Below are 27992 nucleotides of genomic sequence, written 5' to 3'. Positions count from 1 at the left end.
CCAGTACCGTACGTTCTGTGATACGATACGTAACACGGTATCACACTGAAGACGGTCGGGATAGGCCCGGCTCCGCAAAATACTCGTCGAGTCGACGTGGGCAGCGGTGAATTAATAAAAGCTTTTAAATTTAAGGATATAGTACAGAAAAAAATAATCAAAAAAAGAAAACTTGGATGCTACCCACGGACACACGTCTGTTCCCGGCGCGGAGTGGTTGGAGACTGCCGAACATAGCGGCCTCGCAAGGAAGAGAAACTTTCTCTTCTTTGTGAGTCGGCGTCAAAAAACTTATATTAATTGAATTTACTCTATTACCAGTTAAAAAATGTTCCAGGTGCCCAATTAAAATGTAGCACCTGGTAATTGGGTTCTTAAGGCTTAACAATGGTTTTATTGTATTTAATTATTTAAATTGTGACATCAAGTTGGTGACTGTAAATTTACTAACATATTGTCCTACTGTGAATTGTTTTAGAGGGATTTCTCCATTTCTGACTTGATCATAGTCACGGGCATTTTAATTAAGGCCAGTGGCCGCGGTGACTGTTAATGAGGTTTTTTGTCTGCTCCGTGCGTGGTGTACTCGCCCAGAGTGGCTACGATGCACTTATTACATGTCGGGTAATTAGTAATTTCGTACTAATGGCTTTTCCCTTAATTGAATTATGGGTTCGAGCCTCCGGGGTTCCGTACCTTTAAATTTCATTATGTCTATTGGGGTCACACCCGAGGCGCTCGCCTGACTCAATTCGGCTAGGCAAGGGGTGCGCTCCGAAAAAGGATACTGTACTGGCGGTGCGGAGCACGGGCTTAACGGTTATGGTCGGTACGACGTCAAATGCCCCCCCCTCCCCCCCCAGTGGAAGCCCGTCTCTGCCCCTTGTTCCCGCTCCCGCGGTATGACGACCCCCTAGCACAGCCGGTACCCTTCGACACGTGATCCCATGGCGCGTGGTGCCTTAGCGCCAGTGGCGCATGTGGTGCTGGCGCAGGCGGACGCCGCCTCGGTCGCTGCGTGGGCAGCTGGGCTGGGAGGCGGCGCCGCAGCGCATGAGGTGCTGGCGCAGGCGGACACCTCCTCTGTCCCTGCGTGGGCAGCTGGGCCGGGAGGCGGCATCGTGGCACATGAGGTGCTGGCGCAGGCAGACCCCGCCTCGGTCGCTGCGTGGGCAGCTGGGCCGGGAGGCGGCGCCGTGGCGCATGTGGTGCTGGCGCAGGCGGACGCCGCCTCGGTCGCTGCCTGGGTAACTGGGCCGGGAGGCGGCGCCGCGGCGCATGAAGTGTCGGCGCTAGCGGACGCCGCCTCGGTCGCTGCATGGGAAGCTGGGCCGGGAGGCGGCGCCGTGGCGCATGACAGGGGAGGCGGTGTCACGAGCCCGCCCAAGACGTACTCGGCCAGGCGGGCCGGTTATTGACGCTCCCGTCGGGGGCGCTCTGGTGGGCCACCTTCCTCCGGGCTCATTGGGTGATGCTGTCCGTAGGGCTGGCGTTCCCGCTCGGGTATCAGCGCCGGGCTGTGTGAGCTCCGCCCCGAGGTGGTGTTCAGGACAAACTCCTGCAGCCTCGCTGGTCTGCGTCGTGTCTGACGGGGACGTCCAGCCCCCTCCTCGCGCGGTTGTGTGACGGTGACGTGGAAAGTTGCGTCGGCAAGGGAGGCCGCGTGCCTCCAACCACCTCTGGTCGGGCTCGGGGGCGATTCCTCTTCGTCCTCGTCTGGGTCGGATATGATGGGTTCGGGGTCAGGGGTCACTCTGGCGGTGTCTTAGGAGTCGTCCTCCACAACTTCTGTCACCCGGCACCGAGCGTGGCGGGGGCCGGCCCCTTCTCCGCCGGCGCGGCGTGGTGTGAGTCTCCGTAGGTTCCTCATGCCGCGGGGGCGGCTCGCTCTCGGGGGCCTCCCCTCGTAACGCGGTTTCTGTGGGACAGGGTGCCTCGCCGTGGTCGTGGGGTGCGTCCGCGTCCAGTTCCCTGTCGGTGAGGTACTCGGGCTCGTCTGGAGCGGTGTCCTCGGCTTCTTCTCGCTGTTGCTCGAGTCCTCCAGGAGGGAGTGCATCAAGGGGGATGTCTGGTCCGTCTGCCGTGTCCCCATGTTTGGGTTCGGTTGGGAGTGGTTCCCCGGGGGTCGCCGCCACTCGCAGGTGGTCCCGGTGGATCTTCAGCATTCGGCGGCCACCCAAGTCCACCATGTAGGACGTCGCCCCCAGGCGCCGCATCACGGTGTAGGGCCCCTCCCAGCGGGGAGCGAGTCCGGTGCAGTAATTGCGCGGCGCTGCCGACAGGGGGTACGCTCTGGCTTACATCCGATCGCCGGCCCACAGTTGTGCCGGGGGGCGTAATGTCTGGGGCGTGATTCCCTGACTGTAGTGGGCTTGTCTTGCACGTGCCGCGTCGTGCTCCTGAGTTGATCGCTCGTCACGCTCCTCCGGTTGCTCTCCTGGGTGTGGTACGCCGTGTGTTGCCAGCTCGCTGGGCAGCGGCAGGTTACGCCCCTGGATCATCTCGGCGGGGGTCATCCCAGTGGCCACGTTCACACGCCGCCGGACGCAGAACAGTGCGTCGGTGACGTCGCGGTCCCACTGGGTGTGGTCCTCCCCTAGGTGCAGCCGCAGTTGAGTTTTCAGATCCTGATTCCTGCACTCGGTCGGATTGGCCCTGGGGTGGTATGAGGGTGTGGTGTGGTGGATGATGTGTGCCTCTTGGCACCACCCTCTCCACCGGGCCCCTAGGAACTGGCTGCCATTTTCCGTCAAGATGGACTCAGGGTAGCCGAACCGAGTGAGGAACTCGCGCGTCAGGACTTCGATGATGGTGGCCGCCCGTGCATTGCCGCAGGGGTAGGCTTCTGTCCAACGGGTGAACATGTCGGTCACAACCACTAGGAAGCGCTTATCCCGCGGCGAACGGGGGTACAGCCCCATCACGTCCAGCGCATGCGTCTGGAACGATGTTGAAGGCCTACGAGGCTGCTGTTGCTGCGTGCCATCGCCTCTGTGGGCCTTACGGTGCTGGCAGATCTCACACTCCTGGAAATAGACCCGGACATCCCAGTTCACCCCCGGCCAGTGGTAGTACCGGCAGACGGCTTTCCGGGTATGGTCCGAGCCTGGGTGTCCAGCGAGGTCATGATCGTGGTAGAACCGCAGTGTTGCCTCGCGCGCTTCGGGTGGGACGTAGGTCTTCCACTCGTCCTCTTCCCCCGGCGGTCTGTTCATGAGTCGGTCATCCTGGAGCAGCAAGGCAGGGTGGTCTCCTCCGCACACTGTCTCGCGGCGCCGGTCGGCGTCCGGCGAGCAGCGCTGGGGCATGAGGACGCGCCACTCCAGGTCGGCCTCTGTACTGGGAGGGTCTTCGGTCCCTTCTACGCCGAGCATGAGGCGGGTGCAGGTAGGGAGCCCATCGGCAGTTTTGCTGGTGTGGGTGGGGGGCAGGATTTCGTCCCACTCCTCGTCCAGCACCTCCCGTCTGCCGTCTGGCTCACACGATAGCAGGTCGGGGAGCTGATTTTCCACGCCTGGATCGTGCTCGACTTTAAAGTCGAACGACTGTAGGAGCAGCGCCCAGTGGATCAGCTTCCCTTCCTCCCCTGCATGGTGTGGAGCCAGGTGAGGCAGCGGTTGTCGGTGCGGAGGGTGAAATGCCTGCCCTCCAGGTGTGGACGGTATTTCTTCACGACCCACACCACCGCCAAGCACTCCTGTTCGTTTCTGTGGTACCGCCTCTCCGCCGCGCCGAACTTCGCGCTGGCATAGTCCACCACCTGCCGTTCTCCGTGGTAGTTTACCTGGTACAGTACGGCTCCGGTTCCCAGGGCGCTTGTGTCCGTCTGGAGGACGAGTGGGCGCTCGGGGTCGATGCGGGCCAGTGTGTGGCACCGGGTGAACGCGCTCTTGACGGCCTCGAATGCTTTCTGGGTGGGTGAGCCCCAGTGGTAGCAGACTTGGGGTGACAACAGGTCCGTCAGAGGCGCGATGACTTGTGAAAAATTCGGAATATAGTTACGGAGCCAGTTCAGCATCCCGATGAATTGCTGCAGTTGCTTGCGGGTGCGTGGGACTTCTGCCATCGCGATCTGCTGGAGGTGAACTAGTTGGGGGCCGTCCCCCTCCGCGTTGACCACGTGGCCCAGGAAGTCGACCTCGGCGGCTCCGAGATGGCATTTGGCTGGGTTGGCCTTCAGGTGGTTTGTGGCCAATCGCTCCATCACCAAGGCCAGATGGCGGCAGTGGTCCTCCCAGGTTTCTGAGTATAATATGACGTCGTCCGGGTATGCTAGGGCGAACTGCCCGATGTAGCCCTCCAGCACACGGGTCATCATGCACTGGAAAATGGACGGGGCGCACTTTAGGCCGAACAGCATGGCTCTGAACTGGAACCTCCGTCCGTCTGGCACCGTGAACGCCGTCTCCTCCTGGTCCCCGCGTCATATGGGCACTTGCCAGTACCCGGACTTCAGATTCAAGGTGCTGAAGATCTGGGCCCTTCCCAAGCCGGCTATGGCGGCCTCGACGCTAATCTTGGGGGGGGCGGGGCGCTGACGGTCACGGCATTTAACGGCCGGAAGTCCACACAGAATCAGCTTGTCCCGTCTTTCTTGTTGGCCAGCACAATGCACGCATTGTACCGGCTGTGGGATGGCTCGATGACTCCGTCGTGTAGCATCTCGTCCACCTGCTCCCGGATGATTCGCTGCTCGCAAAACCCATAGCCGCGAGGCGAGTCGAACACTGGGTCATCAGTCAGGGTGGGGATGCAATGTTCGGTGACGGTAGTCCGCCTCAAGGTTCCGTCCACGGCAAACACTTTGGGTTGGGTGGCGAGGACCTTGTTTTCATCAGCCTGGTAGGAGGGGGGACGTCGTGGCGCACGTCCGCCAGGGTCAGCACCGCGTCCTGTCGGGGGGCGTCTGTCCTAGTGCGTACACCACGTACCTCTCGGCTCTTCCCAGGTTGAGGCAGGGGGGTCCTAGCTCCAAGACCGCATCTTGCTGGACCAACCAGGGGAGTCCTAGCACCACCTCCTCACACAAGTCTTGCACGACCACTGCGGACACTCTACTTTTTAATTCCTGCATACTCACCACAATCTCAGCATGCCCATCCATCCGCCTGGTGTGTGTGGTGGTAGCCAGGCACAGCTCGCCGCTGCCCAGACGCAACGCGCCTGCGGGCATGAACGCGGGGCGTACGAACACGTTGCTCGCTCCCGTGTCGACGAGCGCGGCAGCTGGCCAGCCGTTGACCTCCACGGAGATGCGGAACAGGTTTTCCCGCGGGCGGCCCAGCTGTCCCAAGATCTGGAGGGCGCGCACCCCGCCAGGTGCGGCGTTGATGGTCTGTGCGGGGGGAGGGAGCTTTAATCCTGGTACCCCCGGGGGCCGTTTCCCGACTGAGCCGGGCTGGTGCACTGTGGCGGAGGTGGTACCACGTGCGTCTCCTGGCGCTGCGATGTGGCGGGTCGCGCCGCACAGAATCCCCACGGGCACTCGCTGTGCCAGTGGTGTTCACCACGCGGGCATCCCAAGCAACACAGGGGGACTTGCTCCCGTGCTCCAGCGTCCCGCGGTCGCTCCGCTCGCCAAGTTGGCGGCGCCTCGATGGCTCGTAGTCCTCGGTGTTGGTGTGAGGGTGAGTCCCGTAGTGCGGTGTTCTGCCGAGCTACTGGTGGGCTGTCACCCCCTCGGGTGCTCGTGGTCGGGCCGCTTTGCAGGCTCTCTGGAAGTTGCGTTCTGTCTCGCGTGCTTCCTGCACGTACTCCGCTACACCGCCGGTGTGGCAGCGATGCAAAAAGGGCTGCAGCTCATCCCTCACTAAGCCCGTGATGATGGGCAGTGCCCCGGACAGGGGGGTGCCAGGCGAGAAGCGGCGAAACAATTGGAGTTTAGTGGCGATGAACGCCTCCACTGCCTTGCTGTCCTTCTGCCGAGCCCCATAGAACGAGGCGGAACACTCGACGAGGGGCGATCCTGTGTCGAACCGGTGTCGGAACGTGTCCGTAAACTCGCCCCATGGCATGGCAAACCGGCCTCACATGCTCCACCAGCTCTGAGCGGTCCCTCGCAGCTGCTCGCTGACTCGCTCTGTCCACTACGATTGGTGCGTCCGGCACCCGGTCAGACGCGCCTCGCACTGCGTCAGGAATTCCCCTGGGTCCTCGTGCGGGGCTCCGGCGAACTCTGGCAAAGTCGCTCTGCAGGGCAGGAGGGCTCGTGCCAGGTCTTTCAGGCCGGACCACACGCACTTTGCCTCGGTGATGTCCAGCGCGTGAGTCGCGTGGCCAGGGTGCGAGCTCCAGTCGCTGGCGTGGTTGGATGGGGGGCGGTGATGGCCGGGGTGGTACGGCTCGGTAGAGGTGTGTAGTCCAACTGGTGGTGTTCGCACCTGTAATTCCGTCTCCGTGCTGTCGTGCCACGGTTCTATGATTGCTTCGACCTTGATTTCCGGCAAGTTGTAATCCGGTGCACATTTACATGTCTGTAGAGGGTTCGCTTTGCTCATTACCAGGTCCCTGCCCTGTGGCCAGTAGCAGACTCGACAGGTGTTCATCTTGAGTCTGTCTGCCATTGCGTCGTGCGGTGCGTCGGTGTTGACAGTTGCTTCGTGCGCGCACGTGGCTCTGTTTACAAACAGACTCCCGGCGAATAAAGAGGGGTGAGGGGGGTTGGCGCACGCGTTGATTCGGGCCGCTGGCCGAGAGGCGCCCGGACAGTCGCACAAAAGGGAGAGCCGAGACTGGACACTGCGAAGGGGGGATGCGGATAGCCGTGTGTAGCGGCGACCAAGAGCGCCCGGACAGCCGCACAAAGCGGAGAGCGCGAGGATGTGAAGGTTGATGGTGGGGGGGGGGGTGCGGGTGAAGATGTTCGCTGAAGGCCCAAAAAGGAGGGGTGGGGGTGAAAGTTAAAGTTGGCGAGGGTCGGCGCGGGCTGTGACGCGCTCTTCCGGGTGGTCCCTTTGTCGCTGCTCCTCTGTGCGCCAAATTCCACTGCGCCCGTCCAAAATGGCCGTCTTCTGTCCCCTTTGTCTGATCTTGCTGTGTTTTTCGTGATGTTTGTCTGTAGTTATGCCCAACGCAAGGGCGCCATTTGCCGTCACCCGACCTCTGTGAAAGGCCCGGGGGGCACCTGACCAACACCTACTAGAATACAAGGCCTGAGCGCTGGGGAATGTTGAAGGCGTGACGTCACGCACAGTAGGCCGTCCCTTGCCCTGCTACCTGAACGAGCGAGGCAGTCAGTCATCTTGTACCTGCCTTGACGCATTGTCGTGTTGTGATTTCTGTGGCAGTCGGCAGTTTGCGTATAGTGTTGGTGGTTTCACGTACACGTTGCAATGATATAATATTTTTAAATGTACAAGTGCTGTGTTCCGAATTGCAGAGAAAATTATACTAACGGGCCAACAGTGCGCGTTTTTAAATTTCCTCAAGATGAAGACACTAACAAGAAATGGCTTTTAGCTATTCCAAGGGAAAATTTAGAACCAAGTCTACGGTCACGAGTAAGAATTTATCTTTATTTTCGAAAGAAGCACTACTTTTATGTAAACGTCCATTTTTATTTTAAAAGATAACTGATTATTCTGTAGATACATAGTTCTTTAAACTTTTAAGCCCGTGCAAAATAAGATATATAACAGAATTCAATTTCCCCCTTCCCTTTTTTTCAGTATTAGCTCTAACTACATATAAGTATAATGCGGAATATTCCAATGTTTGTTTCAGTACCTCTCATTTATAGTTTTACTATACACTGTAATCATGCGTTAACATTCGAGTATATTATAGAAACACAAGGCGTATCATTCACATAAACAAGCATTCCGAAACATAATAATTCGTTTTTGAATTCTTTAAGCTCACACATGTTTTTAAGTTTTAAAATGTTGATATTTCCTGGAAAACCTGTAATAAAAAATTTTACATTGCGCTAAAAAATATTTGCTGCTAAATGTTAAGGTTAGGCACTGATAATAATAATAATGTTAAAAATTACTAGTACTATTACACTACCTACAGGATAATAAGTATTTTTTTTTCAATGGCGAAAAGGCACTGCCGTTAATCCAGATGTAATCAGTCTGCATTTATTAATATGTACATTTAGATAAAATTTATTGAAAGTAAAATTAATATATTCAAGTCTCTGCTTCTCCAATTGGATGCTTTTGTGTTTAAAACTAAATTGATATTTAAATTTTTTTTTTTTTTGCTATGAAATGCATTACATCATATAAACTGTTCATTGTTAAAATTTGGTGACTAAAATTACATTTTCATACGAGTTAAAAAAAAAAGCTGAGACATATAGTTGCAATAGTATGAAATATTTTAATTCACAAACATTGAAAGAATGATGTTATCAATAATTCAATTTAGATAATCATACGAATACAGAAATATAAGTTTGAAATGTGTTTACTGTCATTTGGGGAAATATCAATTTAAGTTTTTTAGAAGAAAAAATATATGTTAGCCTACGGTTAGTTCCATAATATTTGCGAACTAAGACATTTAATGCGGAATTAAGTTGCTGTGTTTGTCAACAACAATTAAAGATACAATATTTTTTTCACTAACCTATACCTTCTTGAAGACGTACACATTTTGTGCGTTATTGCTTACCTCATTTAAAACTTATAAAATATTATTTTGTTTATTAAAACTATTTAGAAAGTATAAAATAATCCAAACTAGACATTTTTTTTTAATATGAAACGTCATCCAAATTATTTTAACAAAATCAAATTAATTGGGCACAGGTACATACACTGGTTTAAATTTGGTCAGGACATACGATAATTTAGAAATTGTGTTTGCATTATGTTTTCCTTGTGTTATGAATACATGAAAAATAACCATGACACTAGTTGGACTTTCATGTCAAATCATCATTGATATTGTTAATATAATAAACGCACTTGCCATACAGTTGATATATTAGTGTCTACATTTTGTTTTATACTAGTTCAATGGAAGCTATTAAAATCATACTTAGATGTTACAGGGATTTGAACTCAAGATTTAATATTTTTATTATTTTATTACATTTTAAGGACCCAAAGTAACGTATTTTTTGTAAGTTTGCAATTGCATTCGTTCTTTGAATTATTCTTGCAATGGGGAAGATGGATTAAAAACATTTTTATGGACATACGCCAAACCAGCAATGGCGTAATCCCATAAACATGTTTTAATTGCAATTGCATTGTTGTATCTATTTAAAGTATTTTCACACCCCTCTACGTATTTCGCAAAGTATTTTTTTGTCGCTAACAACCCTTTTTGTTTTGCCACATTAGCACTGTCAGATGATTATGTTGCAACTGTCAAAGTTTAAAGTTACGTATTTTAAAAGACATGATGTCTTACCTTATCTACCATATACTTAAAGCATTGTGGTCAAAAAATAATCTGATTTTATTTTAAAAGATGGCTTTTGTTGTTTATATCATGTAATTTTGATGTAAATTATGGTGCAAAAAGTGGCAAAATGTAATATTGAAATTTCTTTAAAAAATTTAAATAAATACTTAAGAAGAATAAATTATCATTTTCAATGGTGAATTAGAATGCAGATCACTTTAATGTTAATAATAACTTTTTTCTGGACATTCCTAGCTACTTTGATATGTCATACTTGGATAAGATTGTCAGAATAATTGTGGATTACCTTAAACAGTTCAAAGAATATGTTTTCAGATCGTTAATAAACAAAAATAAATGATTACAATGTAAGATTTTTTTAACTTCGTGGCATGCAATATTATTTTTGTAAATTTATTTGAACGTTCCACTAGTTTAAATGTGTATTAAATAGAGATTGATTTTTAAAAATAGCATTGTTTTTATTAAATTACTAAATCATCAAAGAACTGTAATTAAAGATCTTTTTATTCATAGTGCCAATAAATGTAATTATTTATGTGTTGATACTTAGATTTACGAATATATAGGTACGTAAAAATTCTAACTTGTATTTACGTTGTATAGGTATGAGAGCGATACTGTTATTTTAATTTCATAAAATTTACTTTCATAAAAGAAAACTCTTTGTGTAAATAAATTCTTTATACCTTGTTTAAATTGAAGTTATTAACAAAAAACGTATTTCAAAAGTAAGTTAATGTGTTAAAAGAAAATAAACTTCTTGTACGGTGTTTCATGCTGTAACTGTTTTCATAGGAACTGTGAGACTTTCTAGATGAAACATTTTGTTAATTTCTTACTCTGCAAAAAGCAAACACTTAATACAAAAACCTAAAATCCTTCTGTGTAACTTTGCCGAGCTCTTGTAACGGCCGGCACTGCCGTCTGAAGGTGGCCTCGGCAGGGGAAGGATGGCCTACTGTTGATGACGTCACACGGGTGCGCGCAGGCCTGAAGTCTAGTAGGTGTTGACCTGACGAGCACTACGGGCGTCGCGATGCTCTTGTTGTCAGGAGGGGCGCCAGGCTAGCGGGCTGCTGGGCCGTTGGTGTGGGGTCGTGGGTACTCTGCCCCCGCGTGCCCCGCCAGGTACACAGCTTGAACGTAACCTGAATGGTTCTACCTTGACTGTGAAGGCCGCTCGGCCGTGTGGAGGACGGGAGATTTCGGAATATGATATACGAGTTGGCGAGAATACATTTAATTTGGGAGTATCACCGGGGGTCCATGTGGGTACACGGTACACTCTTCAAGTCTGCTCCGCGGTTCAGTCCCGCTACAAAATTTCTCACCAACACTAAACACAACACTACGTGACAATGGTTACCGCGGCAGTCTCGAAGGACGTGGGTCGATGCTCGCTGGAGACGGCCAGCGACGAAAGTTAACGGGTGCAGGGGGGGCTCTATGAGCGGGCTCCTAAATTCGGCGAAACACTTACGTGTGTGTAGCCGGCAGGCATATGCACAGTGTCCTTAAGTATAAACACTTTCGCTGGAGTCGGCCAGTACCGTACGTTCTGTGATACGATACGTAACACGGTATCACACTGAAGACGGTCGGGATAGGCCCGGCTCCGCAAAATACTCGTCGAGTCGACGTGGGCAGCGGTGAATTAATAAAAGCTTTTAAATTTAAGGATTTAGTACAGAAAAAAATAATCAAAAAAAGAAAACTTGGATGCTACCCACGGACACACGTCTGTTCCCGGTGCGGAGTGGTTGGAGACTGCCGAACATAGCGGCCTCGCAAGGAAGAGAAACTTTCTCTTCTTTGTGAGTCGGCGTCAAAAAACTTATATTAATTGAATTTACTCTATTACCAGTTAAAACATGTTCCAGGTGCCCAATTAAAATGTAGCACCTGGTAATTGGGTTCTTAAGGCTTAACAATGGTTTTATTGTATTTAATTATTTAAATTGTGACATCAAGTTGGTGACTGTAAATTTACTAACATATTGTCCTACTGTGAATTGTTTTAGAGGGATTTCTCCTATTCTGACTTGATCATAGTCACGGGCATTTTAATTAAGGCCAGTGGCCGCGGTGACTGTTAATGAGGTTTTTTGTCTGCTCCGTGCGTGGTGTACTCGCCCAGAGTGGCTACGATACACTTATTACATGTCGGGTAATTAGTAATTTCGTACTAATGGCTTTTCCCTTAATTGAATTATGGGTTCGAGCCTCCGGGGTTCCGTACCTTTAAATTATATTATGTCTATTGGGTTCATGCCCGAGGCGCTCGCCTGACTCAATTCGGCTGGGCAATGGGCGCGTTCCAAAAACGGGATACTGTACTGGCGGTGCGGAGCACGGGCTTAATGGCCATGGTCGGTACGACGTCAGGACATAACCAGCTAAATTACGGGGGGTGATATCCGTGGCTATGTCAAAATAACATTAAATTAACTATAGGCCTATTTATTTGAAAACAAATGTCCATGAATTAACATATATAATGGTGGTAAATAATTATGAATTAGAAATTCCGTTTTTGAACATAGTTTTTTTGTTATAAAGTCACTAATTCACACCATGCCGTGTCCAGACAGTTCCTATCTTAATGGTTGTAACAAAGTCCCTTGCACCATTTATGTTTTCTAAGATAGGTATAGACAGAGTGCTATTGAAGCTATTGATTAAAGTTCGACCTTGTTATACTTTTATTCAAAATTAGCGACACTAATATCGCTTTTAATTATATTTTTTTTAAAAATTGAAAAAATATATTTTGGTACTAACATGTATTGAAAATATGACACAAAAAAAAATATGTTGGGCCGATCGCTACCAAACTTCACAGGATAACCCGCTTCGCTTATTTGAAGATTGCTTGAAAATTTCATCAAAATCGGTTCAGCCATTTTGGAGTCCATAGGGAACATACTTAGAGACATCGAGTTTATACATATAAAGATTTCAATTCTTAAGTTTTACTTAAATAAATCTCTTTATACATACATACATCGTATTAAGCATGGAGGTCTCCATGGTATTAAGAGTTAAATTTTACGTTATTCTGCATACGATTCGAAGCACAAACATCTCTTAAAAATATTTTGAGACTATTAAACATAACTAAGTTAGAGTAATTTAATACTTGTGTTTTTTTTTTTATTAATTACAGTGAAAAGTAAATTATTTCATGGGTGTAAATAATTGTAGCTGCTAGCCTAAATTCAATTTAGGTCGGTATTCCAAAACATTCAGGTAAGGTAGCGAATAAGCACTACCTTGTTGGGATACAACTGTAACCTATCTCGCAGACTGTATTCCAGAACGCGTCCCAATCCAATTCCTTTTAGGAAACGAAAAAACAACTGTTTTAATAAACCGTGCCATGTACGAGGCTAGAAACTGATTTCAATGCATTCTAGCGGATGTTTGGCAACCATCGATGGATTTGCTACGCCAAAATCCTACAGATAGCAGCACTATCGTCCGAATTAATTGGCGTAATTTTAATTTTCTCAGGTAATTTTAAAGTTGTTGATTATTTGTTTTTATGACCATTAAACTATTAAAATATATTCCAGAATAGTTTTTGCCATTATAAAGTTTTATTTGACACACTAGGTAATTTTAAAGTTGTTGATTATTTGTTTTTATGACCATTAAAGTGATCAAATATATTTCAGAATAGTTTTTGTTATTATAAAGTTTTATTGACACACTAAAACACATTATACATCCCCCAATTATAATTAAAATGACTATATATGAGTTAATGGCGCCAGATGCGATTCAGCCATCTGGGAGAAATCAACGAAAAAGTAAGCTCTGCGCATGCGCGTGATTTTGGCAACGAAACGGCAACAAATAGGACACCAAAAATCAGTGCCCTAAAAATAACGTACTGGCCGTTTCCTATCGTTCACTTGGAATATGGTTAGGGTACAGGTATCACATATTCAACACCTAAACCGTTATTTTTGTGTCTTGGAATACGGCCCTTAATTTTCATTTAGTTTTATATTTATTTTTACTGCCGTAATTTTTATACGTCGTTACAACTTTTGAAAACAAAAAAATGTCTGAATACGATTTTGGCTAATTTTTTGAAAGGGTTTTCTGATTTCTATTAGTATTATCTGTTTTTGATATTGATTTTATTTCTAAATAATAATTTTTGATTATTTATCTATCTTCTCTATCTCGTTCTTATAAACAACCGACGGCTTACACTTTGTCCCAATCAAGTATCGTGTTTTGTGTTTACCTGTCGTCTGCGGATGTGGTTATGAAAGAATGCCTTACTAAGGTTTAAAAATCGTGAATACAAGCTTTGTGTAATTGCGAGCTGTGGTGTCGTGAACATAAAACTCTAAAGTTTCTTCTGGTAACTGAAAATTTGAAGATGACCGTGATGGAATTTTTTGGATGCGCATTTTTAGCGTTCGGTCCTCCCCTTGCCATGTTTGCATTCACCATCGCCAACGATCCAATTAGGATAATAATTCTCATAGCGAGCTCGTTTTTTTGGCTCCTGTCGTTGCTGCTGTCCGCGCTGTTCTGGTTCGCCGTCGTCCCGCTACAGCACGAACTGGCGTTCGGACTGGTTTTCTCGGTGTTGTTCCAAGAGCTGTTCCGCTTCTTCATCTACAAGCTGCTGCGGAGGGCGGAGACGGGGCTGCAGAAGGTGGCCGAGAACACGGAGCGCATCACGAGCAACAAGCACATCCTCGCGTACGTGGCGGGGCTGGGTTTCGGCGTCATCAGCGGGGCGTTCTCCCTGGTGAACGTGCTGGCGGACGCGGTGGGACCTGCCACCATGGGGCTGAAGGCGGGCTCGCAGTTCTTCTTCGTCACGTCGGCGGCCACCTCGCTGTGCTTCATCCTGTTGCACACCTTCTGGGGCGTGATATTCTTCAGCGCAGCCGACCGCAGGAACTACGTGCAGATTGCGTGCGTTGTCGGGGGCCATATGATGGCGTCCTGCTTCACCTTGTTCAACAGGGACCAGCTGTACGCAGCATCGCTCGTGCCTCTGTACTCGGTGACCGCGGCGACGGGCGTCCTGGCGTTCCACGTCGCCGGGGGCTCGTGGACGAGCCTCAAGGCAGCGTGCTCGACCGGGAGGTAGGAGCGAGAGACGCTGGTGTAAGGTAACGCGCGGCTGGTCTCCAAGCTGTGGCAAGACTTTTTTTAACGTGGTTCAGTTTTGTTAGATGTGCCCAGCTGCATTCTAGTGTTGACATGGTAAAAAACTTTATTAGGCATTTTATAATTTGAAGGCAATATAAGATAAATGTTTCTGGTAAGAAATTTCACCAGAAAATAATAGACTTGTTCATGTTTATATAACAATTATTTTTATATCTTTTCCATTTTAATATTGTTACTTAATTCAGCCTCATTAGTTTTAAGGTGTGTAACATGTTTTATGGACTCATGAATCAGTGTAGTAGTAAAGTTAAAAACTTTGTGAAAGTTAAAAGAAAAAAAAAAGACCTTTTAAATCTGATTGTGCAGAATATGTTATTGATATTTGCTGAACCAGCCATTGTATGAAAGTCATAAAAATACCTATTGCTTTTGGGTAGTTCTTTATATATTTTTTACATCCAGGTAGGCTTGCCAGCTGATTATTTATATTTACTGAGTCCATCTTTGGTATTTGATTTAGTTCCTTATAGATTTTAAATAAGTTCTATTTATTAGTTTAAGTTAACATCTCATTCTTCCGTAGAGAATCTTAAGTCAATGTCTATACAAGTAAATGAGTTTTGTCAGCCCATTGGTTTTAAAATATATTTTTTTAAAGATCTACTCATGTTCATGAGTCATTGGTCACACTTCAAAACATCTCTTATTCGACTTGGGCAGTGTTGGAGTTAAACTACTCAGATTATGTACTTGCGATCTGCACACTTCACTTGCCCGATGTAATAGAGCAGTTCGGACGCATATAACTTTTGACTTTACACATGCGGTAAGCCTATTTGACAGGTTGTTAACTTAAGTATATTTTTTAAAATTATAAAGATGTGATCATAGCAAAAAAATTTACACGGAAAATTTTTATGTTTCTGCAATATTTTGGCAATTCTCTCGAAGATAGATGACCTTTATTACTTATGTGTGATCATTTAATAGGTGCATATATTAATTTAAAAAAATTTATAAACTTTTTAAAGTAGCCTATGTACCTACTTTAAATAATTAATATATTAAATACATATTTAATATGGTGCCTATGAGTCTTTAAATTACTAGTGCAACCAAGGAAACATTTTTCAAAGTGGCAATGTTTCTTTACCTGTAAGAGATAATTACACAGATTAATTTTTTATGTATACATGCAAACTTTACTTCAAGTTTAAATGCTTTTGTGATTTCTCTTTTGGTGTCAAGTACCTACGTCCTACGTATACTTAAGTGCATTCTTATGGGAGAGAAGGTAAAGTTGAAGGAGAAATGATTACTCACAAACACACTAATAAATTGTATTCTGATTGGAGAAATTAGAAAGGTACCTAATCAAAGAAGTGTTTTTTTAAACGTAACTTTATAAATTTTATAATTATTTGGTCATATGATTCGGTAAACAATATTTTTTTACCTACAATGAAAACAAGACAGCCTTAGAACCAACAAAACATAACTGCTCAAAGCCAAGATGATGACGATAAAGTGGTCAACTGTAACATAAAATGTATGTGCAATCATTTTTCTTTGTGACACCAACATGAAAATCATTTCTGAAATATCAGAAGAACATTCATTTACTGTGCTAAGTGACATATCTAGAAATATCACAGATGCAACTTTCCATGCACATGCATGCAACATGCAGGGTGTCACCATCTGGAACATCCCATTTAACATTTAATTCAAGTGCTGTGTGTCACCACTATTAAGGTCACAATTGCAGCATTGCATGCTGCATTTATGCAATGTATTTCACAAAACTGTGACTGAAATAACACATTGCAATGCTGTAACAACAACCCTTGCACCATTTATGCTTTATGACATATAGTGGCTCACTCTTTATTTTGCTTTCTCGTCCGAGTTCGAACTACGAGATAGCTCACTTTGGAGTCAAGAGTGGGTTATAAGAGTGAGCGAGAAGGCACTTTGTCAGCAACTTTCCTTTTTGTACTTCCGACACGGCCTCTTGCATTGGGAACTTGAAAGGCAGCATTGCCATTGCAGTTAGCTGGATGGGACCTCTGAAGAGTATGCTTTCTTCCCCTAGGAAGAAATAATAAATAAAATAAGAAATAAGTACAGTAAGAAATAAACAACATTCCAAGTTTTGTGTTAAACTAAACAACTGTTAGTTAGCAAACTAATGTTTTTGAGCGATTAAATTTATTTATTTATACCACTGATAAAATATACATTATTCTATATTATACATTAATATACTTAAAATTTTAGACATAAGGTAATATCATCCCAAATGTAAAAAAATACATGAAATGTGGCAAGCATGCTGTAGTGTTTTTGTGACTGGAAATCTTGAGTTATAAAGTCAAGGAGCTATTAATAATTTCAATAATAGTTTACTTTACCAACCAAATCAGTTGTGAGCTTTACAAAGTAGTCATCTTTGACTACCATCTTACTGGCATTTTGAGTGCATCTTTGCATAATTTTCACAGGAGAAAATTGTAATTTAGTTTTAATGGGTAAGTCAAGTGTTAAGCTCAGAAAATCTATGTGCACCACACCATCAAACGAAGGGAATATGGAATGACCTTATTTGATTCCTACACTAAAATACTACATTGCAGTTAGGTATCAAAAATTACTCTTTAGGTAGGGCCTATGTTCGTTTGTAGACAAAGCTGCAGTAATTAGTTATTTGCACTGGGAGCGACTGACAACACTGATTTGTGAATATGCTGTTTGTTCCTACAGCCCAGTCTTATTTTGCAAAAATAAAATAAAAATGAAAGGTTTACTGCCTATAACTGCATATAATTCAACAAAAAATTAATTTTGTTTTAAACCTTGTCAATTCAGCAGCAAATAAAAAACAAGGTAGGCTACCTATATCTATGTGTTAGCATCTTATGGAATATGTGAAATTAAAGATGATTTGCCAATAATAAGTTTGTTTTTGTTTACGAAAATAACAGTAGGTAAGTAATATTTGTTGAGAAAGTAACACACCTATGTTTGTGACTTTCTACATTTTCATGTAATTGACACTTGCCTTCAATTCTGTAAGCCTACTTTATTTGAAATTGTCATCTGATGAAGAGAGAATGAATTTAGATTTAAGAATGGCTTTGGAAATTTGTTTGATTTAAGGAGAACTAACTATATGTCTCATATTATATCATGATAGTGAACATTTTCTTAGCATTAAAGTGAAATGGTTTTGTTAAGGGTTGTTTTCAAAATTATATTGTTACAGTGATCTTCTTATTTGAAACTAGAACTTTATATGTAACAAAAAAACTAATGTCATTAACTTAATTTATAGTTGTTAGATTATTACCTATATATTGTTTGTAGTTATGCACCAATAATTACTTCAAAAATTATTTCACAAATGTACCAGTATGTAATGAATTTTCTCAAGAGATTGAGTGGATGGCTTGTATACACAGTTTACTAAAATAAACTGAAAACACATCTAAAATGTGTATATTGTAACTATACTGAAAATAATATAAGTATTTTGATGACACAGAAACTTTTAGGAATTTGAAGACATTTACTGAATGTCAAAACATGTTTAATTGGAAACAAGAGCAAAATTAACTGGTAAAATTTGTAAAAAAATACGAAGTGTACATTTTTGTTCTAATTCTGACGTATTTTGGTTGAAATGTGCAGGTTATTTTATTAGAATGTGATGTTGCTATGTAGGAAGTGACATTATTTAACCTCGCTTCTCCTTAGAGGTGAAATTATCAAAGCCATTTTATAATTTAAATTAGACACTCAAAAATAATATCATACAGTCATTTGGGGTAACTTTGTTCCACACAATGAACATAATGTGCATTTATCACTACCAAATCATATTCACATATTTCTTAAGACCAAAACTATTTAAAGATGATATCAGACTACAATATAGCCAACAAATAAAATTCATAAAATTTTCATATTTAAATAATAATCATGATTGAATAGTGGGCCAAAGTTACACTTATGTTTTGGATAACTTTGTACCATTTTATATAAAAATTTTATATAACAAACAGAGAGTTAAAACAATATTTTACAGTATATAATACGAAGACATGTTATTAACAGTGCAACTACAAATGCAAGTTAAATATTTTCTTTTCATTCGATCTTGCTGCACATCTTGGTACCCAAACACATGTGATCATCTACAGTGAAATGTAAAACAAACATGTACAATTTCAACCATTCATGCTTCAGTTAGACCTCACAAGTATTTCAAAATATAAAGAAAGGTATTTACTATATACACCAATATTCATTACACTTACTTCGTTTTCTTTTTCACTAAAACATAGTTTCTAATTCACTCATCATCATCAGAGCACAGAATTGGATCATTTATGCGTATAATTCCTCTTTTGTTCACAAGTTTCATGCAAGATTCGTCAAGTTTTTTAATTATATCTTCTTCCTAGTACCATATGGCATCTTTCTTCTCAGGCCACACCCATGTTTTCCCTTTTTTTGTAATACAGCTTATTTCATATAAAGTAGTATTCACTTGATCTTGTTGTTCTACTGTGATCACTTTTCCAGGGTAATGAGCGCCTTGGTATGAAACTATCACAAAGTCCTCTATATTATATTCATACGTCGGTTTAGCAAGTTGATTTGTCACGAAGTTAAAATTTGGAACTTTTGGCATATATTCCAAAGCTGATTCACAGATATCAGTGTCTCGATCTGCAATCAGTAATGCAGGCTCACTGGTTTCGGCCACATCACAGTTGTTAACAACTATCTCGGCTAAGAGGTGTTGAATAGGAGCACTTTCTTCATCATTGTTTTCTTTTGGAGTAGGCACTATTATTCTAATCCATAACCTAGCTTTACATCTTCTCCCTCCTCTTGTTCTGGCACTTGATATTGGTCGTGATGCATTCTCTGATATTTCAGTATAACAGTTCCGGTCTAGTTATTCAGAACTGCTGTTCACTTCAAGTGTTCTTTTCTGTCCACGTGTGTTGCCACATTCTTTGTTAATGTAGTATTCTTTGACCTCCTCCACAGAAATACTTCTTCCTGGTTCAATGGGTAGTCTGTATTTCTTTACCTTTTTAACAGTTAGGTCTGACTCCCTAATATCTTCAAGATATTTCTTGAACTTAGTGCCCACACATTCTGTTATGAGTGATACTGGTTTTGCATATCCTGGAAGAGCTTCAAGCACTCTGTTACAGTCCACTGGGTAAAGGCCACTCTTCTCAAAACCTTTAACCAAGTTTGATGATGTTGTGCTTTGACCGCAAAGCAAAGCTTTGGCTAACAGTTCATTAAAACACCTTTGGGTAGACACACTTTCTTCTTTCCTTCTGGTGTTTTTTTCCACTCAGCTAGGACTTGTCTCCAGTTTGTCTTCAAAGATGAGAAGTAGGCAATGTCTAGTGGTTGCAGGAGATGTGTCGAGTTTGGCGGAAGGCATATGAAGCTTATATTGTTTTCTTCACATAAATTCAAAATTTTAATTGAAATATGGGAGGACAAATTGTTCCCAATCAGTATTTTCTTTCCCTCTTTTCTTATGGCAACTGGAAGAAAGTGAAACTCAAACCAATCATCAAACACATTTTGATCCATCCAACCACTTTCAGATGAATTAATTTTTGTTCCATGAGGTGCATTATACAGCCAGTCTGTCCACTTCTGTTTTCCCTTAAATATAATATGAGGGGGTATGAATTCGCCTACTGCATTGCCACAGAACATTACAATGTAACAAGACTTTGATGTGTTGAGAATTTTCTCTGGATGTCTGCACGCCCGATGGATCAATACTTTTCCTTTTGAAGGGGTGCCATGGAATCCAGACTCATCATAATTGTACATGTTTTCTGGCAGGACATTTACAGTTTCCGTTTAAAACTGCTCAAAGAACTTCTTTTTTGTTGCCTCATTCACGAGAGCTCTTTTTCTTGAAATGTTAGTGGCAAACCTTTCACCAATTTCAAATTTGTGTCTTTCAATGAATGACTTACCCCATTCCCATCCTGGCATATTTCCAGGAAAGCAACGTACTTTCCTTTTTGCAGAATCTATGTATGATTTAACAATCAATTGGTAATCAAATTGTGAAATGGGAATACCCATATCACTAACAGTGATGCAGTGCCACACAAAAATATTTTCTTCTTCTGGAGAAAATATAATAGGGCGTCCGACTTTACGAGTACCTATGTCTATTTTTAATTTTGTTAACAATTGTCTATCTTGGAACTCCATACACTCTAGCTGCTTCTCGCTGAATAATACGACCTTCAGTTACATCTTCAATAATTTTGGCTAACAGATCTGCTGAATACCTTGTTTTTGTCCCATACTGTCTCGTTCCTGGCTGAACTGCTCGTTTCCGCACCATATCTGAGATGAACAAAAAAAAACTGTTAACAATTGAGTATGTAATAATATTATTTTTAATATTTAGGTACATATATAGTATTAAAATCTGCAAATAATGCTGTGTGTAAACAAATATTTTAATGTAATTCAATATGTAACAAGTTCACTACTAATATTTAAACATGTATGTATATATTTACAACCTGTGGTGATTTCAGTAAAAGGTATTGAAAAACAATGTCATTTCAATTTAATATCGTAATATACAACAATTATATTCCTAAACATGTAATTATATTACAAGTGATGTATATCAAGATAACTTTGTACCACATTTGGGGCAACATTTTACCGGTACAATGTTACCCCAAAACATGTTTGAAAATGCAGTGATATTTTTATATGGTTCCGCTTTAATGAAATATGCCATTATACCATTCAAATAAACAGATACCATAATTAATAACCTAACTAAAGCATTTAAGGATAATCACTACACTTAATAGTAACAAATTTTACTTACTGTTGCAACTTGCAATCGGTCTACAAAAAGGTGCACTTTATACCACCATAGAATAACTACTACTGCTTTCCAAAGACTGTGCACACAAGATGGATATCTTGTAATGCTTCCGCACAAAACATGACAAAATTAAACTTTCCTGCAACCTTTACTATCAGCAGCAAGGGTAATTTTGAAAAAAAAAAAAATAAAAAATTTAAGTGAAATGAGAGACTGGTACAATGTTACCCTGAGGGTTACAAAGTTATCCCAAATGACTGTAATATTTCTTAATGTCATTCAATCAAAATTTAAATGTCTCTCATCTTCATGCCAGTATAATGTAACATGATAACTACATCTATGGCTGAATTTTTTTGTTAATGTTTCTCAAAAAGGTTTGAGATGTCAGTTTCAACATTTATTTATTGTGCATTAGATAAGCCTTGCTTTGCAAAGTGTTTCTTAAAACATGAAAAGTTTAGTATCCTTTGACTGTTTCATATTGGGACACTACCACCAATGGCTCAGTGTGGTTTGAATTAATTACTAGAGAAATATCTACTTGCCAATGTATGATATTGGTAGCATTGTCAACTCAAGGTGTGTGTACTTACCTCATAGTGATGTATTAGAGCTTTTCAGTAGGACAAGAAAGTCAGTTTTATTTTTATACATATCCCAAATGTTGTTTCCCACAAGTATTGCATCTCATTTGTTCCTGTATTTTTGTTTTTACCATACTTTAAAAAATCTTGACCATGACAAGCAAACTACTTGGTTAAAAAAAAATAGAATATATCTTTTCTCTTTTACAGTCAAAGTGTCTGCCAGATGTGTCTGATTGTGGACTCAATGACGAAAGTCAGTGTAATGCTAGCAGTGACGCTGTCGATTGAACAACCATTGCGTGTCCGTGACTGGCCACAACACTGCAGAGTTCCGGAGTGAATGTTCCAGTTCCAAGTAATGTTTAAAGGCATTGTAGTGAACATTTGATTACATTAAGCATTGTATTAAGATGCTAATGTTTAAATATCATGCAGCCAGACTGAATTCTTAAGATTAGGACATGGATCACCATCATTTATTGAAATTAATTGATTCAATCAGCAGTTGGTTGAACTGAACCTTTATTCAACCACTGCAAACATACTTATATGAAAATAAAAAGTAAGATGAGTTGCTACTGTCTAATCACCAATGATAACAGATGGTTTAGGTTCAGAGCTTTTATGCTGCTAACTTTTCCATTCTGTATTATTATTATTGTTGTTATTATTTTTATCTTGGTGAGATGGGAACTTCCTGTAGTGGAGCTTTCGATCTGACAGCAGGGGGCTGTGTTTGCTGGGGCATTGTTCTGAAGTAGCTTGGGTTACATGTTTGAACCTGATCACTATAATTTTTTAACTTATTACTTAATTAGTACCAATTTGATAACCAAGTGGTTCAGAGCCCAATGTAATCTTAACGGTGCAACAATTTTTAATCCTTGTTGCCTGTGACTGTGTATGAAGTTGCATGAAACCTCACTATAAAATTGAGTAGCATTCATATTGCTGTTCATATACTTTATTTATACAAATATACACTCTCACAGAGACAGGCAGAATGAGACATACATATATGTTTACTAACACAACTTTCTTTTAATTTTTATATGCTATAAAATCCACTCTACATCCATTATTGTAAAAATTAAAATCATTCAATTTCTTATTAATTATTTCATCATACAGTTTAAATTAATATGTGGTACCTACAGTGCACCATCAATGATTACTGAAAGAACAGTTGTTGATAATATTAAACTTAACATAGAAGATTTAGACATATATAGAATAAATAATTTAAAACATTCCATAAAGACCCTATTTTAAACCTAAATAATTGCAAGTGAAAGTTACTAAAGTATGTAGAATAAATCCCAGATTCTACGTTTTAATTGAGTAATTTTGAAAATAAAATTTATTTTGTGCATAAATATAGTGTTATAGGTTTAAAACCCCATAGTTGTGTAAACTATTTCCTTCAAACTCACCTCATTTATTTCCATGTTCTTATTTCGTTAATATTTTTGCCATGTATAAACACCACAAAATTTTTTAATAATTTGTCTGTCTTTTTGGTACAGTGAGTAATAGTAGAGGAGCCCATGAGGCTAATAGGGGATTTGCTCAAGCGTCATGGGGACCTCTTGGATTTTGAAAATTAGGTGATAGGAAGAATAAAAGTTTATAGGCATATTATGTTTTCTCTTTCAGCAGTGGGGTAAGTGTCTACAGGTTTTCAAAAATGTAAAAATAAACCATCACATAGAAATACTTGAGCGTGTCAGATATTGATAGTTTAGGTGCCCCAACGTATCTCTGATATCAAAAATATATTAATCTGCCGGCTTGCGTGGTGGGGGTGGCCATCCAGAAGAGTAAAACATGGGTGGGGTGTGGAATTATTCGAGCAAGTCAGATATTCAGAGAGGGGATGTTAAGTAAACCCTTCAAATGCTCCCATTCAAAAGACTGACAATTAAAGCCATATTAAAATACTTGAGCATGTCAGATTCATATACAGATGGTTCAGCTTGAGGTCCCAGTCGTGCTAGCCTAAATTCTGACGATTATTTGGAGGGGAATTGTTAATCTGACGGCCATACAATTTTTTTTTAATGAATTTTTTTTTTTTAAATAGCCATGAAATGTAACAAATAAAAGCATGAAAAATTAAGTAGATATTTAGAAATATATATCATTCAGAAAAAAAGTATATAATTGTTGAACAAAAAATATATATATTTTTTCCAATGTTCATCTTTATCCGAGGAATTATCGTACTGCAAATCTACTGATTCAAGTGGGTCGTCCATATTAACTGCGGTTTCCATATTTGTAACAAGAAATCGTTATAACACTTAACAATATTCTATTTATTCCATGATAAGTGTGTTATTAAAGTATTGAAAAGAAATATACGTAAATCAGAAGTATCTCCTAGAATAACTGGTGTTATGACATCTTCACAGGCTTCTGGTAGGTGATTACCAACGAACCAGGTGCAAGAGAGTCAGAGATAGGGAGAAAGTGAAAGTGAGGTGTGGAGTGGGGAAAACATGCTTTACCCCAGCTGCACGCATTAAATTTTTTAGATGATTTTGGTTACTTCGGCATGTGGAAATCGGCAGATTATATTTTTCTTGTTATTTTTGCATTATTTTCTTCAAAATAAAAATAAAATTCAACCACGCTCAAGAATGTCAATACTTTTTTTTTGCAAGTTTGTGACCCTCACACTTCCTTACGTTATGCTCAAATCATCAGATTATTGAAATGCGTACTTTTCAGCTAGTAACTAAGCCACCTTACCTTAATCTGATGCACTTGAGTATTTCTGACAGCCAAATTTTTTTTTTACTATTCTGATGGGTTGCCCTAGATGTACGTTCCTATATAAAGGGCTTATATATGGTAGAGGTACTCAACAAAATGTTCATGTTCATGTTCATCTGCCGCGCTCGAGTAAATCCCAAAATCTCCTATTGGGCTCCCCTACTATAATGTTGTATTATACCTCACAAAAACGTTTGATGGGTGGTGTAGGTACACACTGACCTGCGGTTGAGGCCTATACTGTGTTTCCGTCCAGGTTAGTGATGTCATAGCAAATTTCAAAATTGGCTGGTTTAGAATAGGTATTGTCGGTTGGTTGTGGAAACAAAATAGAGTGGTGTTAGGAAGTAAAACAATTTGTTTATTAGCATTGTAGAATTGCACTAGCTAGGTACCAGTTTAATTGTAACCATTTTATGAAAATATGGAATGACTGCAGTTTGAAAGAGAAGCTAAGTGTGTCCTTGGAATGCTGAATTATTGTTTGTCCATCTGACAGTTTATTTTTAAGTTTTTTATGAAGTTATATTAAGTTTGTATTGTTTTCAACCATTTCTTTGAAACATCTGACTATTTTTCACTTCTTTCTCCCAAATAGAGTAAATACTTATTTGAAAACTACAGTAAGTCCTCGGTTTACGTCGGGGTTACGTTCCTGAAAACCGCGACGTAAATAGAAACGACGCAAAATGAGCCATGTTTCATGCCACCGGCCGGCCACGGCCCAAGGTCGGCCGGAAGCGCTGGCATACAGACGTGACAACGGGCAATTTTATCAGCAAATGACAACCGACAGCGTGGGAAACAAGTCCAACTAGTACTTTTCAGCTTTATAGAATGGTTATTTAACCAGCTGCTTTATTACCTTTATTGATTGAAATATAAAGCAGCGGAGAGCAGGAAGCGTCCCTCATGATGTAAGATAAGATAAGGCGGTGAACGTGTAGCTTACGCTACATAGCATAAATTAACTACCGAAGGAAGCAAAGAATTATAAACGAATTATATACGGTGTTTTGGTTAAAATAAAGATTTACGGTAATTGTAAACGACGTTTTTGTGAATCGGCGACAACTTAAATTGAAACATGAGTACTCAAACATTAGCGACGTTAATCTGAAACGACATAAATCGGTACGATGTAAATAGAGGACTTACTGTACCTACATGTGTGAACCAGTTTTTGATGATGTGTGTTGTCCGAGACGGACGTCTTGCCGGCTGGTGTCTCTTGTTTGTCTGCAAAATGACATGAAAGATTGTAGCGATGTATAGACTGTTTCAAGTTAGCCAAGTATGTTTCTTGCAATGATACATTCTCCACACCTAGAATTTTCACCCAAGAAAACATCTTGTAATAATTGTAGATCTATCGAAGTTTATTAAAAAAAATTGTGTTACACTCTCCCCCCCCCCCCCCCCCCCATCTCACTGTAAAAGCATAGTATGTCTGCTGATTGCTGTCCTTAGTCATTTTAAAAGCTGGATAGTTAATTTTTGTAGAATGCGATTTGTCTATCCAAAACAGTCATTTACATTGCTGGTTATCAAAAAACAGTTGGTACTTTATAAACTTATGCTTTGTGTGCCACTGTAAATATTTTTTTTGTGTTATCCACATATTCATATAAAGAACTACACTAGCTATAACTTTTCTGATTAACCATTTGTTTAGATAGTGCTTACTTAAGGGATGTGGTTTTCTTGTGCGTTCAAGAATGGCAACTGCAAAGTCATGAAGGAACATGGGTACCTATGCATAGTTATTTTAAGTAGCATTACAGTAAATATTTGAAAGTTTTCACTGCTTTTTAATATTGTATCACACAAATATTTTATGTTCATCCTTTTTTAAGAGAACAATTAAAAAAATATATATTCCATGAATACATTATCTTCTGTAGATAACTTTATTATACACTAAGTATATAATTATATTGTTAATTTCACTTGTAAAAAGTTTTCTGTGAAATAAGCATGCATTATTTGTCTGTTATAAACATTTCTTAACAGCTCTTTCTGGTTTACTTGTTTTCTCATTTTTTATGCTTTGATATAGTGATTGCCAACCTCTAAACATACCTACCTACATTAAAAAAAAACCTCGCTCTTTTATCCCAATTTTATGCAATTTTGTCACTAGCTTCAATCTTTAACACTGAAGAAGTATAAGTAATTAATAAAATTATTGCATATTGGCAAGAATGTGTTCCGTTGTTTGATTCCAGTTTATATAATCTGACGGGCTACTGCCTAAAGCCTTGGCGGGCCAAAAATGGCGAGGAGCGCTGCAGTTTGGCGGCCGCTGTTCTAATGCATAGAGGTTACGTGTAAGGCAAGATTTGAAATACAATCAGTTGTAATGCATTTAGCAAAAAATGTTCATTGTATTATTTGTAGATGTCCACTATTCTAGTATAGATGTTGACATTACTGGAAGTTTATTGTTGCATTTGGAGAGATGAAATATTGGGAATGGAGATTTTATTTCAAACTTAACATAATTCAAGACTGTGTGATTTGACAATCACCTCTAAATTTGTTTGTTATGTTTTACTGGAATAAAACAAAATTAAGAAAAATGAAGTCCTATAAAACACATTTCATTATCTTTGCCACTAAAAATATTAACAAATATCAGACAATAAAATGTAGTATTTATGCTATAGAATAATTGTAGTTTTATAGTAACAGAAGAAAATTAATAATGAAATGTACATCTCAGCATTTTGTTTTGATGGGTATGTATTTAACAGTGTTTTTCAGGATTATGCGTTTCTTAAAATAAAAAATATTAACCACATATCAATTTGTTGTATGGCACTGGTATGTTTGGAGGTAAACATTTTTCTTAATACAAAACTGTAAACATTTTTAGTAATGTTAGTAATGTGATGGAGCAATAAAATGAGTTAATATAGTGAAAAATATTCTTATCATTATTTACTGTATAATTAGAAAAAAAATTTTTAAACTATCTTGAAAACAATCTATAGTTAAAATTTATCATTATATTATATAAAAAAAAATTCTTAAAGGTTGAACCCATTCTTTTGCTTATGTATGGCGTAGCTTAAAATAATTATTATCTTCAGTATGTTTAAAGGTTACCATGGTATTATCAGAGAGATTAAGATGATGGTACCAAAGTCTTTTAACATTAACAAGATTATGATCCTTTA

General features: G+C 41.2%; 1 protein-coding gene across 2 annotated transcripts; it reads left to right on the top strand.

The window, feature by feature from the left end:
* Positions 1–13532: 13532 nt before the first annotated feature.
* Positions 13533–27738, top strand: LOC134530973 (gamma-secretase subunit Aph-1). Of its 2 annotated transcripts, XR_010074903.1 has the most exons (2): positions 13533–22387; positions 27039–27738. XR_010074903.1 is itself a non-coding variant. In XM_063366364.1 (1 exon), exon 1 carries the CDS (start codon positions 13784–13786, stop codon positions 14507–14509), a length of 726 nt encoding a protein of 241 aa, XP_063222434.1. In that variant the 5' UTR covers positions 13533–13783; the 3' UTR covers positions 14510–26826. The 2 variants fall into 2 exon arrangements, 1 of the variants encoding a protein (XP_063222434.1); XM_063366364.1 differs by lacking the exon at positions 27039–27738 and having other exon boundaries at positions 13533–26826.
* The last annotated feature ends 254 nt before the right edge of the window (positions 27739–27992 follow it).

Source organism: Bacillus rossius, chromosome 3, assembly GCF_032445375.1.
Source record: "Bacillus rossius redtenbacheri isolate Brsri chromosome 3, Brsri_v3, whole genome shotgun sequence".
NCBI lineage: Eukaryota > Metazoa > Arthropoda > Insecta > Phasmatodea > Bacillidae > Bacillus > Bacillus rossius.
Note: the sequence above shows the minus strand (reverse complement) of the source record. Positions and strands in the feature narration are given on the sequence as shown.

Excerpts from the sequence above, each read along its gene's own strand:
- LOC134530973 (XM_063366364.1), top strand. The coding sequence starts at position 13,784 with ATGACCGTGATGGAATTTTTTGGATGCGCATTTTTAGCGTTCGGTCCT.